The sequence below is a fragment of the Heterodontus francisci genome, chromosome 42 (assembly GCF_036365525.1).
Source record: "Heterodontus francisci isolate sHetFra1 chromosome 42, sHetFra1.hap1, whole genome shotgun sequence".
In the NCBI taxonomy this organism is placed as follows: domain Eukaryota; kingdom Metazoa; phylum Chordata; class Chondrichthyes; order Heterodontiformes; family Heterodontidae; genus Heterodontus; species Heterodontus francisci.
This window is the reverse complement of record NC_090412.1, coordinates 12,146,717-12,162,186: the sequence shown is the minus strand read 5'-3', so window position 1 is coordinate 12,162,186 and position 15,470 is coordinate 12,146,717. Positions and strand designations below refer to the sequence as shown.

Sequence of the window (15,470 nt, the reverse complement as noted above, 5' to 3'; positions counted from 1 at the left end):
ATTTGATACCCAGAAGTAAGGCCAAAATCTAGAAATATTTGCTTATGTGGCCACTATTATCTGTATTAGGGCAGTCCTTTCCATTACCTGTTTTGGCACAGTGGTTGCATTCTCTGCACTCCATTAGAAGATCGTATGTTCAAACCTCACTCCAGAGAGTTGAGTGCATAATTTAGGCTGACACTTCAGTGCAGTATTGAGGGAGTGCTGCAGGTACCGCCTTTCAGGTGCAACTGAGGCCTTACCCACCCTCACAGGTAAACATAAAAGATCCCATGACACTATTTGAAATAAAGCATCAGGGTTCTCTCAGTGTCCTAGCCAATATTTATTCCTTGACCAATACCACTAAAAAGATCATCTGTTCATTTATCACATTTCTGTTTGTGGGACTTGGCTGTGTACAAATTGGCTGTCACATGTCCCTAACTTCAATAATAATACATTGACTGCGAAGTGCTTTGGAATATCCTGAGGATGTAAACAGCACTATATAAATGCAAGTCCTTGTTCCTTCTAGCAGACCATGAAGGCACCACTGCGTGCAGTATATTTACCCATAGATCTCTTGACTAATTGGCACATTCCAAGGTCCAGGACTACGTGCTGAGGGACGCACTGAAGCTTGGAGCAGCCGCAGCAAAGGCTCAATGGGGAAAGACCACTGTGTAAGGTCCCCCCACCAAGCTGAACTGAGGGGCTGGATCCATGGGAAACCCCTCCAACTGTATCAGGAAAATTTTGTCTGCTGTAAAATGTAAAAATGTATCTGGCACGACAAATGTGAAATGGAAGGGTTGTGAGGCAACTCATGATTGTATTGAAGTAAACGGACCTCCTTTGCACTGTTTGTAATTTTTGACTTGGTGCTGTTTGAAGCTGTTTGGTAATGTATTTTTTTTTAACAGATTTTTATGAATAAAGTATATTTTGGAAAAAAAAATCTCCTGACTAATTAGCAAACTAGAAATCGTCGAAACATGACTCCATAGAATAAGCTGCACTTCATTCAGACAAACGAACCAAGTTAGAACATTGCATTTCATTGTATACAATCAGGCTTGCCCACTGCTTCCTAACTCTGTTAATAAATGACTAACACTGTAATTGTGTATAAAATGGACAAACACATAAAGGTGATCTATCAGTATTCACCAAATTATTAATCTTATTTATCCGCATAATTAACTTCACTGTTATGTTTTCAACACAAACTATGCTAACCATTTTTTCCAGTTAGAGAAGGACCAAAACTTTCAAATTTTCTATTTGAACTATATCCTGAACAAGAGGTGGGTGCTTAAGGGAACAAAATAGTTTTATTTGCTCAGCATATCAAGGGGAGCACAGTGCATAGTGTTAATAACCTAAGGATCATGAGTTCACCAAGGAAAGCTGTGAAACTGAATTCAATAAAATTTGATCATTCATGGGCTAAACCAGAAAAAATGACAATACAAGCTTCAGAATGGTCATAAAATCCCAGTTGGTTCATTAATCTTCCTCAGGGAAGTGAGCCTTCTGCACTACATACAGATTTAGTTCCAAATGTGCTTGCATCACTTGCTTCTAAATGTACTTGCAGCCGAGCAAGCCACACAGTTGTACAATAAACAACAAAACTTGTATTTATATAGCACCATTCACAGGAGCATTATAAAATAACATATGACACCAAGCCATAGAAGGAGATATTAGAGCACAAGACCAAAAGTTTGGTCAAAGAGGTAGGTTTTAAGGAGTCTTAAAAGCAGAAAGTGAGATAGAGACGCGGAGAAGTTTGGGGAAGGGGGAGGAATTCCAGAGCTTAGTGCCCAAGCAGCTGAAGGCATGGCCACCAATGCAGGAGCGATTAAAATCAGGGATGCTCAACAGGCCAAAATTAGAGAAGTGCAGATATCTTGGAGGGTTGTGGGGCTGAAGGAGATTACAGAGATAAGGAGGGGCATGGTCATGGAGGAATTTGAAAATGGTGTGAATTTTAAAACTGAGGTGCTGCCAACAGCCTTGCCAGTATTACCCCCTTTCTGGGAACAAATAAAAGAATTTCCAGCATTGAATTTGGATTGTAACCTTTAAAACTGAAATAATATTTATTTAAATATTTCAACATATCAGCAGACAGACATGTCAATTAATATTTACAGTATGAATTGCATCATTTAAACATAGCCTTGCGATAAGTTATCTATGCTGTTTTAAGCCTATTGCAGCTGAACTTAACAACAATCAAAGCATGAACAAGAAACAGCACTCACCAACGCAATCCTCAGCCATGCTGCTTTTACCACATTCTGCTTTGGTCTGGGGAGATTCAGGTTGCAACTTTCCAATTTCTTAGTATAACAGTTGTGTCATTCATGCTTCTTCCTGTAACAGAATCAAATACAATGTTGTTACGTTAAAAACTGCCTACAAATATATAGTGAAAGCAAATAAAATGAAACTACTTCATTACTAGATTACAGAAAATCTACTTATTTATTAAAAAGTGATTTACAACAAATTGGGACATTTAAGGAGCCAAATTACCAGTTTAAAATATATTGTAATGGGACTCATCACATGGTTGTGCGAATGTAAGAAGAAGTAACAGTTTTTACAACATTTCCTGAAGTTACAGTATTGGGTATTATAGGGTTTGGGTGGTCATACCAGAAGTGCAACAATTAACAATCTGATTAGGAGATATCATAGAAATATTTAATAAATTGGTTGAAATAATTTGATTAATTGTAATACTTTTTCCAAACAAGAGGATGAAATCAAGGGCTCCTGTTACAATCATCCTGAGCAATTACTACATACGTCCTTGTGAATTGTAAGACAGCACCTCTAGAAGAGGACTGGGGCTAGGACACCTAGCCAACTTCTTCATAGGAAGACTTGAGGAGAAAATAAAAAATAGCTTCTATAATTTTTTTTGTTACCCAGGACTGTGGCAAATTGGAGAACACCTTAATGTAAGTGGAAGAGAAAAAATGAACACTTGCAAATCCTCTGATATTAATGGCTCCATGAGCCATTGAACCAAATGCTTACTTTAAAGCACCTAATTGATAAATTATCAAACTTACAGCCGGTAGGAAAGTAATTTGAGTCCCAACACCTGAATAACTTAGGCAAATAAAAGCATGTAAAACTTAAATTTATCCACACAATTTGTTTAAATGCTAACAGTGAATAAACAAGGGTTTTATTTCACAATGATCTACATCATTCAAGTAGGCTGCAAGTTCCAAATGCAACATTTGAAGTCGCATGACATGCAAGTTCTGATGTGGATTATACAAGTGCAAAACTCTATCAGTCCTTACACCCCCAACTCAAAGCATAACAAAAGAAATAGAAAAACATTCATTCTTTTTACAATTATTTATCTATGAACACAGAAAAATAATGCTTCTAACAGTTCAAGTTCAATACAATCATACCCAGTGCTGCAGTCACTGATCAAGCCTGCTTTTGGTAGTCTTTAAAGGCCTAGCTGACAGCAACGTAGACTGAGAACACATCAATCGTCTTCTCAGCAGCAAGTGTTGATACTAGTTCCACCAATTAGAGATGAACATGAAAAGTTTATGACCAATCTGAAACCTAGTATACATTTGTCATATGTCTGCCATAATACCCATTGTTACAAAAAGAACCTCAAAACTACTACAGTGTATGCATATATAATATACACAAAATAACAAAACACAGCAATGATTGCAAACTGAAATCTCAGCTCAGATAAAGATGACAAATAGAAGTGGCTCAATTTCCACTCTTGCATTTAATCTGAATACCTCTACGAGATTACATAAATTTATAGACAAATGCCTGGGAGCAAATACTTTTTTTTTAATGTGCAGTTTGTCACATGTGGAAAGAAGTTCTATTCAAAGTGCAATACTGTAAACTTCCTGCAAATGACAAAAATGTTTTATCTTTCTGCCAGTTCTTCCCATCTCAACTCAAGCAAAATATCTTTAAAAGTATTAAATCTGACTCAATCTGCCCACAACTTCTATCAGAAGCACTAGTGTTAACCACAGGAAGGTTATGTGGGTGGAAGACATAGTTCACCACAGTCCATTCTTACAGGAAGAGGGTTATTAGGTACACACAAGGAGACCACAATACAATGACAAAAACTCCAGTTCCTTGTAAAACAGCTAGCTAAAACCACCTTGTTTATGTATTTTAATGTACTTTGTGGATTTCTAAAATAATTGCAACAAAAGATAAACAACCTGTGCCCCCACAAAATTATTAATCTACAAAGGTGCATCAGACAAAGAAAAGCAGCAACTACATTAAGTAAGTATTCAGTTTGGTTTGTGCTCCCAGCTGTTGGTTGCCAAGAGTGAATGGCTTCCACTGTTTGGTTTTCAGTGTGTACCTTGGACTCTATTTATTGACCTTCATACCTTTTCAGTTTTCATTATTTGACATCATTTAATTGCAGATAAATTATTTCCCCTTGTTGTCTAAAGACCATATTGACCAGAATCCATCATATTGCCAGGTGGAATAATCAAGGAACATAACTATATTTTTAATCTCTTGTTTTGGCTGCATTTTCAGCCATTCCAGTATATTTTAATTTTGGCAACAAGAACATTTTTCTACCTTATTTCTTTCCTCATTTTATTCATGAACTTGCCTCTGAACAATCTTATTTGCCAAGATTGTAATTGAATTGCTTCTACTGGAAGGAGCTTTTTTGTGCTGCATTGATCATTTTTTTTGATTGCGTAATGCAACGTAATGGCACGACTACTCTGTGCATGCACATTGCTCAAAATATTGAGGCTGGCCTGTGCGTTTGCAAAACATTGGGCACCACAATGCAGCCAGTTGATAGGAGGACCAATAGCACACTAAAAAACTAAATGTGCGACAGCAACTTAATTAGCTCACTCTACTATGACTAACCATTAGTTTTTCCATACCTTAATCAAGATAAGTTTGTAAGACACAAACTTTGGGCGGCACAGTGGCGCAGTGGTTAGCACCGCAGCCTCACAGCTCCAGCGACCTGGGTTCAGTTCTGGGTACTGCCTGTGCGGAGTTTGCAAGTTCTCCCTGTGACCGCGTGGGTTTCCGCCGGGTGCTCCGGTTTCCTCCCAAAGCCAAAGACTTGCAGGTTGGTAGGAAAATTGGCCATTGTAAATTGCCCCTAGTGTAGGTAGGTGGTAGGAGAATGGTGGGGATGTAGTAGGGAATATGAGATTAATGTAGGATTTGTATAAATGGGTGGTTGTTGGTCGGCACAGACTCGGTGGGCCGAAGGGCCTGTTTCAGTGCTGTATCTCTAAATAAAAATAAAATTTAAATTTAAAAAAAGACAAGTGTTCAAGTGAACATGTGAATTTTTGCAAAAGGGAGTCTTAATATCTTCACAAAACTACACTAAACCAAAATCTACTGATTAAATCAAACACTTCACAATATGGATTCTGATAGAAGCAGAAATGTTAGGACTGAAGTAGGACAAGTGAATATAGCATATCATTAAAACACACTTTACACTTTGGAACTACTTCAGAATGTGACAGCTGAGAAGAAATCACAGAATCATAAAGCACAGGAGGAGACCATTTGGCCTACTGGGTCTGCGCCAGCTCTTTAACGAGCTATCCAATTAGTCCCACCACCCAGCTCTTTCCCCACAGCCCCTCAAATTTCTCAATTTCCAGCAAAAATCCAAGTCCCTCTTCAAAGTTACTATTGACTCTGCTTCCAACATTCAGTCATCCTTTCAGGCAGTGTATTCCAGATCATTGTAACTCGCTGCATAAAAATATTTTTCCTCATCTCCCCTTGGTCCTTTTTTGCCAATTATCTTAAATCTGGGCCCTCTGGTTACCAACCCTCCCCTCCTGCGAGTGGCAACAATTTCTTCCTATTTACTTTAATCAAATCTCACAATTTTCAACACCTATATTAAATCTCCCCTTAACCTCTCCACTGCAAGAATACGTCCAGCTGCTTACAGTTCTCCACATAAGTGAAGTTTGTCATTCTTGATACCATTCTAGTAAATCTCCTCTGCTCCCTCTTCAAGGGCTTGACGTCCTTCCGAATGTGTGGTGCCCAGAATTGGAGATGATACCCTATGTGGTGTGTAGAAGAGCAGCACCAGGCATACCTGAAAATACGACGCCACCCTGGTGAAGCTATCACACAGGACTACATGCATGCTAAATAGTGGAAGCTGCATGCTATAGACAGGGCTAGTTGATCCCACAACCAATAGATCATATCCAAAGCTCTGCAGACCTATCACATCCAGTCGTGAAAGGTGGCAGACCAAATAAGCAACTAATGGAAGGAGGAGGCGGCTCCATGAACATGCCCATCCTCAATGATGGCAGAATCCACCACATGATCCAAAAGTAAAGGCTGAAGTGCTTACAATCACTTTCAGCCAGATGTGCCAAGTGGATGATGCATTTCAGTCTCCTCTTCAGGTCCCCACCATCACAAATGCCAGTCTTCAACCAATTCAATTCACTCCACATGATATCAAGACATGGTTGAGCGCAAAGGCTGGGGGACCAAACAACATCTCATTTGAAGATCTGTGCTCTCGAATTAGCTGCCTTTCTAGCCAAGCTGTTCCACTGTAGCTGCAACACCTGATGACGTGTAAAACTGCCCAGGTAGGTCCCGTCTGCAAAAAAGCAGGACAAATCCTGGCCAATTATCACCCAATCAGCCTACTCTCAATCATCAGCAAAGTGATGGAAGGTGTCACCGACAGTGCTATCAAGTAGCACTTACTCACCAATAACCTGCTCACCAAAGCTCAGTTTGAGTTCCGTCAGGACTGCTCCAGTCTAAATCTCATTATAGCCTTGGTCCAAACAAAGACAAAAGAACTGAATTCCAGAGGTGAGGTGAAAGTGACTGCCCTGCATATAAAGGCAGTATTTGACCGAGTGTGGCATCAAGGAACCCAGTAAAATTGAAGTCAGCAGGGATCAGGGGAAAACTTTCCACTGTCTGGAGTCATACCGAGCACAAAGGAAGATGAGATGTTCCTTCACCCCAAAACAAATGCAACAGAAGTGCAAATTGTTGTTGTTTAAGAAGGGCCATTTGGACAAGTTACAGGTGCCAGTGGAACTGCACTCCAGCAAGAATCACTACCTTATAATGAGATTTGGAGAAAAGGAGGTGAAAAATACACTATTAAAGAGATTCTACATCTGAGGGGGAAAAAAATCAAGGATGGAGTATCCCAGCAGTTACTAAAATTGCTCAAGGGCATGACTGCTTACAATTCATGTTTTCATCCTATGTTGCTAGTACTAAAGTTTTAAAGTTTGTTGCAAGGTTAAGGTGACCAGAAGCAAAGCTACAAAAAGTATTTCTCCAGTCTTTCCCTGTTCTTTACGGTATATTCTCAGCTTAATTTTAAGGACAATATCAGTGCACAAACTTTATAAACTCATATAAAATGCCTTTGCTCACTACTGGAACCGAGGCATTGATTTATGTCATATGAAAGGCTCTTGTCTCCATTAAGAAAATGAGCAAAGCTTCTGGATGCTAATATTCACAAAGCGTAATTTTAAGATTACTGTTAAGCCAGAGTGGGTGGTGTTATATTCTGTACTGGGCCATGTTACATCTGGTCTGGAGGTGCTTGATGCTGACTCTAGCTGCCCAAATCAAAAACATTTCTGTACTCCAGCAATGGTACCAGATTTGAATAACCACAAGTACTTAAAAAAAAAGACCATTCTTAACTGTTATTTTTGTGTCAATATCCATTCTGGGCAGTTTTCACTATATTTTTGTACACATGTATTTTAAGTGTTAATATTGTACTTTGGATTGTATAGCAATATGTTGTACAGTCAGTTGCCATGGTGACAGGTGGGATGTGAAGCAACCATGAGGGTACTCAATTGATATGTCAGCTGCACTGAACACGTTTTTATTGCAGTACTAGCACCACAGAAATCACACAGAGTAATTAGGCTTGAGTTACCATGGTTATTGCTGCCACTGGATGGTGTAGTGAGCAAGTGCACAAAGGTTTGATTTCTTCTCCCACTTCTTCCCGTGACTCACAGCAGTGCAATGTCAGTCAAGTTATTATCTCACCAACATGGAATAAAATTTGTATTCCAAGTATACGATAAATAGTTATCACATTACCAGACATGGAAAACACAGAAATTAAGGATACTTTCAGTAAATGATCAGAATACCAGAATTCCTATATCTATAGCACCATTAACAACTATAAATATGGTCACTCAATTTTACAATCAGTTAACATAAGAAAACCTAAAATGGCATATTTCCCAATTTTTTCTCCCCATTAACCATTTAATGATGCACTTTCCAATTTTCGGGCCCTGGGTAATTTGTCAACAGTCCACTCAACCCCCGAGTGCACTTCGGACAGCCAAGTTTAAACAAAGGTCTGTTGTTCCTGGCCAGCCCTTCCATTTCTCCAGTGGTGGAACCAGTTAGCCCACTACTATAGAGCAATCCTGTGAAGCAACAGACACTCACTACGACCTTAGCTAGCAATTAACAAACTGGTGTAGAATTACAACGTTCTGATGGGGCGTGTGGAGCCTGAACTGTTTCGCATATAGCTAAGCTCACATTTTATATATTTTATCATAGTTCAGTGCGACCACCTACACAGAACTTTTTGCTGAAAAAAAATCACAAACCAATCACTTTCCCCCTACAAATAAACACTGCTGACGCTAGGCTCCTTTTAAGTGAGGCTGGAGGAATCTGTATTTTAAACTGTCTGGGGTTGATAATAGTTTCAATCCCTCATCTCCACAGCTGAAACTTTGTGCAAGAGCTGAAAGTTGCTGAAATTTAAACTTTCAATCTTTGGGAATAGAAACACTGGAAATAAATCGGCATGCTGTTATATACTAGTAGCAAAACCTATGGGCAGACATTAAACCTGATGGGAATATGAATCCTATCAATCTCTGGCACTCAGCTGGCTGTTTATACATGAAAAAATACACTCTACTTTAAAACTTTTAAAATAAAAATGATTTACTAAATGACAGATTCTCTATATATTAAACCTATATATAACTCCTGTAAGGCATATACTTCTCATAAAAATTGCATATCAATAATTTAATAAACATGAAAAGATTTTTATATCAACATTTCATTAATTTAGTATTTAAATTAGTATCTAGCCTTTAAAGAGTAGTTTCGTTTGTCTATTCCCAGCCCAAGATAAGAAAGATGATGAACATGTAAATTAAGTCTACTGCTTTTGGTCCTTCACAGCAGGTATTGGGGGTGGGGGGGGGGGGGGTGTTATCCTACTTCATCTCCGCATTAAAATTCCAGTTTCGCAACTTAGCATCTTGCCTATTTATACTAAACATCATAAATGATTTGCAACTAAATTGCAAGTTGTTCTGACCGAGGGGGGGGGGGGGGGGGGGGGGGGGGCAATGCACTGTCAATTCAATCCCATTACTCCACAGATCACAGCATATTATTAAAAAGTTTCCCACCTACCAGAACGTAGCCAAATTAAACACTTCATTCACCCCCAGAATAAAACGCACCAAACCAGGTATCTTTAAACAACAAATTAACTATTTACTAATAAACTAAATCTTAAACAATACTGAGATAAATCTATGTCTGAAAAGACTTCACAACTTCATATTCCTCCTAACCCTCATGCACACACACATACATTCAAAAACCAACAGTTAACCGGTTCTAAAATGATGCTTTAAATTAGGGGTGTTTCTTAGGAATAATAAAACAATTGGGTTCTAAGTCTTGGTGGGTTACGTTCCCGGTTTGGTGAGGTGTCCCAGAGTCGAATAGTCAGATGCCTCTTGAAGTCACACAGGTCTTTCAACAAGGACTATAACAACAGGTCTATTTAGATTTTGAATTCGCACTCTAACCATAGAAACTTTACTGAGGATTCCAGAACTCCCAGAAACACGATAAGCAATAGAAAATCACTCCTGAGGCAGAGACTTCTTAGAGGCAGGAGTAAAAAGGAATTTGCTACCTCCAACAATGCAGATTCCTTTTCAGGGGTCTTTTCCTCTTTAGGCGAAGCACAGCCTGTAGGCCAATGTAGATTTTCTGCTGAGACACAAATCCCTTCAGGAGAGAGCATGCTTCGCTGGTCTGCCAGATCAAACTGGTTCTAGTCAGTCTTACACACAGTCAAACTGATATAATACAGCATGTGACTGCATCTCTCTTGCTGTTGCCTAGGAAACAGGCTTGCAGCTCGCACACACTGTTCCCAGAGAAAAACAGAGTCATAGAGAGATACAGCACCGAAATAGGCCCTTCGGCCCACTGAGTCTGCGACGACCATCAACCACCCATTTATACTAATCCTACATTAATCCAATTTTCCCTCTCACATCTGCACCTTCCCTCAATTCTCCTACCACCTACCTACACTAGGGGCAATTTTTACAATGGCCAATTCACCTATCAACCTGCAAGTCTTTGGCATGTGGGAGGAAACCGGAGCACCCGGAGGAAACCCACACCATCACAGGGAGAACTTGCAAACTCTGTACAGGCAGTACCTAGAACCAAACCCGGGTCGCTGGAGCTGTGAGGCTGCGGTGCTAACCACTGGGCCACTGCCGCAGAAAATTTCTCTCAGTCTTAAAGGCACACAGACCCTCCTTAGTTTTTAAACATAAAAAAAACACTTCCATGACAAAGTATAACAATTCTAACAAAGCTCAATATAGACAGTTATGTTTGATAAACTATAATCAATTTTACAAAACTCAGAACAGACAAAAAGCAAATGCATTTTTAATGAAGGATGAAATATTTGAAACCTCAAAATGTCGCTTTAATAAATTCAATGCACTCACCTCATCACCAACCCACAAAATTCATTCAGCTGTTTGTCACCCTTCATATAAAGAATTTCTCCTGATGCCCGTCTTATTTTTGTCCTTCACTACTTAACCTGCTGCCTGGATGCATCCATAAATATTTTTCACAATTACTTTCCCTGTCCCGTTAAATATTCTACAGATCTAGGCAGTCTACTTCAAGATATGTTTTCAAGACGGCAAAGCTCTGGTTTATCATTCTTCATAGCTCCACCCCATCATAATAAGGCATCAGTCTCAATGAACCTCTCTGCAATATCGCTAAGGCTTGGGAACTGTATGTGCCTTTAGAGTAAAGGAAGAGGCACATTAAAGATTTGTTAGATTAAAAAGATAAGAATGCGACTTAGTTCAATTTGGAATTACATCTATTTTGTATATTAAATAAAAACAGAAAATGCTGGAAATATTCACAAGTCAGACAGCATCTATGAAGAAAGAGACAAATTTAATCCTTCAAGTTGATGACTTTTCATCAGAGCGGCACAGTGGTTAGCACTGCAGCCTCACAGCTCCAGCGACCCGGGTTCAGTTCTGGGTACTGCCTGTGCGGAGTTTGCAAGTTCTCCCTGTGACCGCGTGGGTTTCCGCCGGGTCCTCCGGTTTCCTCCCACAGCCAAAGACTTGCAGGTTGATAGGTAAATTAGCCATTGTAAATTGTCCCTAGTGTAGGTGGTAGGAGAATGGTGGGGATGTACTAGGGAATATGCGATTAATGTAGGATTAGTATAAATAGGTGGTTGTTGGTCGGCACAGACTCGGTGAGCCGAAGGGCCTGTTTCAGTGCTGTATCTCTAAACTAAACTAAACAGAACTGGGATGATGTACATTATATATGCATCTCTTATCTATCTATGTCTTTCCTGCAAGTATCACACTTACAACCAGTATTTCATTTATCTGTTGCACTTAAACTTCTCCCTTGATTAAAAAAAAAGGCCCCTCAGAACTGACTCCCAGCAAAACCTCCAAAGGCAGGGTTGTGCTGCTCCAATCTAATTTGAAGTCTATAAAAGTCATCCCCCTTCCAAACACTTAACTCTGCATTGTGGAAATAAGTACTTAACAACTTCAAGGCAGTTACTAGTCACAGGTAGAATCATAGAAAGTTTACAGCACTGAAAGAGGCCACTTAGCTCATTGTGTCTGTGCTGGCCAAAAAATGGGCCACCCAGCCTAATCCTACCTTCCAGCATTTGGTCCATTGCCCTGCAGGTTACGACATTTGAGATGCATATCCAGACACCTTTTAAATGAGTTGAGGGTTTCTGCCTCTACTACCCCTTTGGGTAGTGAGTTCCAGACTTCTATCATCCTCTGGGTGAAATTTTTTTTCCTCATCTCCCCTCTAATCTTTCTACCAATCACTTGAAATCTAGTCACTGAGCTCTCTGCTAAGGTAAACAGGCCCTTCACATCCACTCTATCCAGACCCCTCACAATTTTGTACATTTCAATCAAATCTCCCCTCAGCCTTATCTGTTCCAAGCAGAACAACCCCAGCCTATCCAATCTTTCCTCATAGCTGCATTTTTCCAGTCCCGGCAACATCCTCGTAAATGTCCTCTGTACCCTCTCTAGTGCAATTATATCCTTTCTGTAATGAGGTGACCAGAATTGCAAACAGCACTCAAGTTATGGCCCATCCAATGATTTATACAGTTCCAGCATAAACTCCCTGGCTCTTGTATTCTACACCTTGGCTAATAAAGGAAAGGATTCATATGCCTTCTTAACGACCTTATCGACCTGTCCTGCTACCTTCAGGGATCTGTGGGCATTCACTCCAAGGTCCCTCACTTCCTCTAAACCTCTCAGTATTCGCTCATTAATGATGTATTCCTTTATTGGGAAAGTGGCTTTTATGATTTCTTTACAGGGGCAGAGCTCCCAAAAGTGGAACCACAATACTGAATTGGGGAAGCCTCTGTTACTTAAAATGTATATATTTTGGGCAGAAGGATCTACAGATGATCGTAAAAGATTGAGAAGATCTGGGCACATTGTACTTACATGCAGAACTCACTTGCACCCAAATTACTGTGATCTTTTAGCCCATTTATTTGATTTGTATGGGTAACTGGGTGCAAATACATAGGAAATTCTAGGCCACAGTCAGCAATTAAAGTAAGGACCCTGCATGTACTTTGAATGAAAGACATTCACAGCTCACTGATAGGGAAGCCATTTTGCAAAACTTGCTTCCATACTCCACCGCTGCCTCCTCCCGCATCCCCCAACATGGAACATCTACTCCATCACCTTTGTCTATATTGTCCTCGAAAAAAATATTTAAAATTCTGTATTGTGCCAGCTGTGGCTCAGTTGCTGGCACTTTCGCCTCCGAGTCACAAGATGCTGGGTTTAAGTCCCACTCCAGAGCTTGAGCACAAAAAAATCAAGGCCAACTCTCCAGTGCAGTTCTGAGGGAGCACTGCACTGTCGGAGGTGCCATCCTTCAGATGAGGCGTTAAACTGAGACCTCATCTACTTGCTCAGTTGGATGTAAAGGACCCCAAGGCACTATTTCAAAGAAGAGCAGGGGAGTTATCCCCAGAGTTCTGGCCAATATTTATCCCTCAATCAGCATCACAAAAACAGATTATCTAGTCTTTATCATGTTGCTGTTTGTTGAAACCTACTGTGTGCATACAGGCTGTCACACGTCCTACAACAGTGACTACACTTGAAAAGTAGTTCACTGGGTGTAAAGCAATTTGAGATGTCCGGTGGTCATGAAAGGCACTATATAAATGCAAGTCTTTCTTTCTTTACTCTGTAAGTAAACACAGAATAATCAGGCTACTGATTAATAATTCCCATAAAAATGTGGACTTAATTAGTCTGATCCTTAAAATACAAATACTCCCAAATACTTGGAAATAAAATACAATTTCACGTAGTCAAACATTATAGATCAGTGGCCCCCAATAATATATTCAGTGTTAGATTGGATAAAGCAGCATATCCCTGACTCATCACTAGCAATACCATTATATTAAAAGTCTTACGTGTCATTTTTCAATGTAGTGCTTTTCTATCATGACAAATTTATTCCAATCTAGGCAAAAAAAATTCTACCAGAACTGATTGCATTATTCTTCCTACATGAATGACGCCCAAACTTGGCTTCCACCTTCTGAAGAATTGCAGTTGGCTACAGGCAGAAGTACAAATAAGCAAACAGAAAGAGTAGCTCCAAGCTAGGTAGGACAGTTTAAACTTTTTAAACAATGAGTCTTACAATTAGAATATTAAGATTTGATACATGCACTAAGCTATCTTTCTCATAGATGAAAAACAAAGCTTCTCTCCAAAAACATGCAGGTTCCACCGTCTTCAACTTAACTGACATGTTAACTGAACAAACAGAGTTCTTCATCTGCAACTTGATTCATAGGTGAAGCCACCAATCATTTCAACAACCCAGAACTAAGTAATCACACCTTTCAGGTTTAAAGAACCACACAATTACATTCTATTGCTCCTGTTTTATACAACACATCCTCTCACTTACCACAAGCAGCATTGTGGAATATTCACTAGCACACAGAAAAGTGTCTAGTACACATCCATCACAAACATGGCAATGATACAGCAATTTGTCAAAAAATAGAATAAAATGAAGTTACTGTACAAGGTAAACACACTGGCAGGTGAGAATTACACAGCACAAACTGTACATGCCTAAATTTCTTGAAGACTTTAGCCATTTTTTGTTCGAGACTATAGCTAAACACTAGTATGAAAAATCCTTACAAACACATTAAAGTTCTGATGAAAGGTCACTGACCTGAAACGTTAACTCTGCTTCTCTCTCCATAGATGCTGCCAGACCTGCTATTTCCAGCATTTTTTGTTTTTATTTTGGATTTCCAGTATCTGCAGTATTTTGCTTTTATTAAAAACATGAAGGGAACTGATTATGGTGTAGAACAGACAGAAAAAAAGGAAAACAAACTGGTACAACAAAAAAAAATTGGTTACAAGGTTCAAACCATAGTTGATCACTGCCAGGAAAATTAATTCCCATTTCAAAATGATCGCACCTTGTGCTCTTTTGACTATCAGTTTACAAGTTACAAAAATCAAGGAGGAAATTAATTAGGCCCATCATTGCTCCTCCATCCAGCAGGACCCTACAGTTCCATCTATTGCAGGATCCTTTTTTTCTGACCAATTAGTTCTTTTACCTCCATTAACCAATCTAGAAGATTTTTTTAGAAAGCTGAAAAGGGCTTTAGCATCTTTAACATAGGAAATATCCCTCCGCACTTCATAACGAGCATAACCAAACAAAATCCGATAGCCAGCCAAAGCGGCCATAGAAGACCTTGTATTTATTTGGCGCCTTTCATGACCTCGTGACAGTCCATGCTGCCTAACAGCCAATGAAGTACTTTTGAATTTGAGGAATTAGCAAACCAGGAGCCAATATAGGTCCGTGAGCATGAGGGTAATAGGTGAACATGCAATTGAAGGACGAGCAAAGTTGGTGCAGATTAGGATACAAGAGTTTTGCACGAGTTCAGTTTTATGGAGGAAGGAAGATGGGAGGCTGGCCAGAAGGATTTG

General features: G+C 39.6%; 1 protein-coding gene across 13 annotated transcripts in view; it reads right to left on the bottom strand.

Moving 5' to 3' along the window:
* dlg5a (discs, large homolog 5a (Drosophila)) overlaps window positions 1–15,470 on the bottom strand; it is a 199,289-nt gene that overhangs the window by 159,587 nt on the left and 24,232 nt on the right. For all 13 annotated transcript variants that reach the window (XM_068020571.1, XM_068020579.1, XM_068020575.1 and 10 more), the window contains exon 2: window positions 2,259–2,370. In XM_068020571.1, coding sequence (XP_067876672.1) covers window positions 2,259–2,277 — 19 coding nt within the window. In that variant the 5' untranslated portion in view covers window positions 2,278–2,370. The remainder of the gene's footprint in view (window positions 1–2,258; window positions 2,371–15,470) is intronic.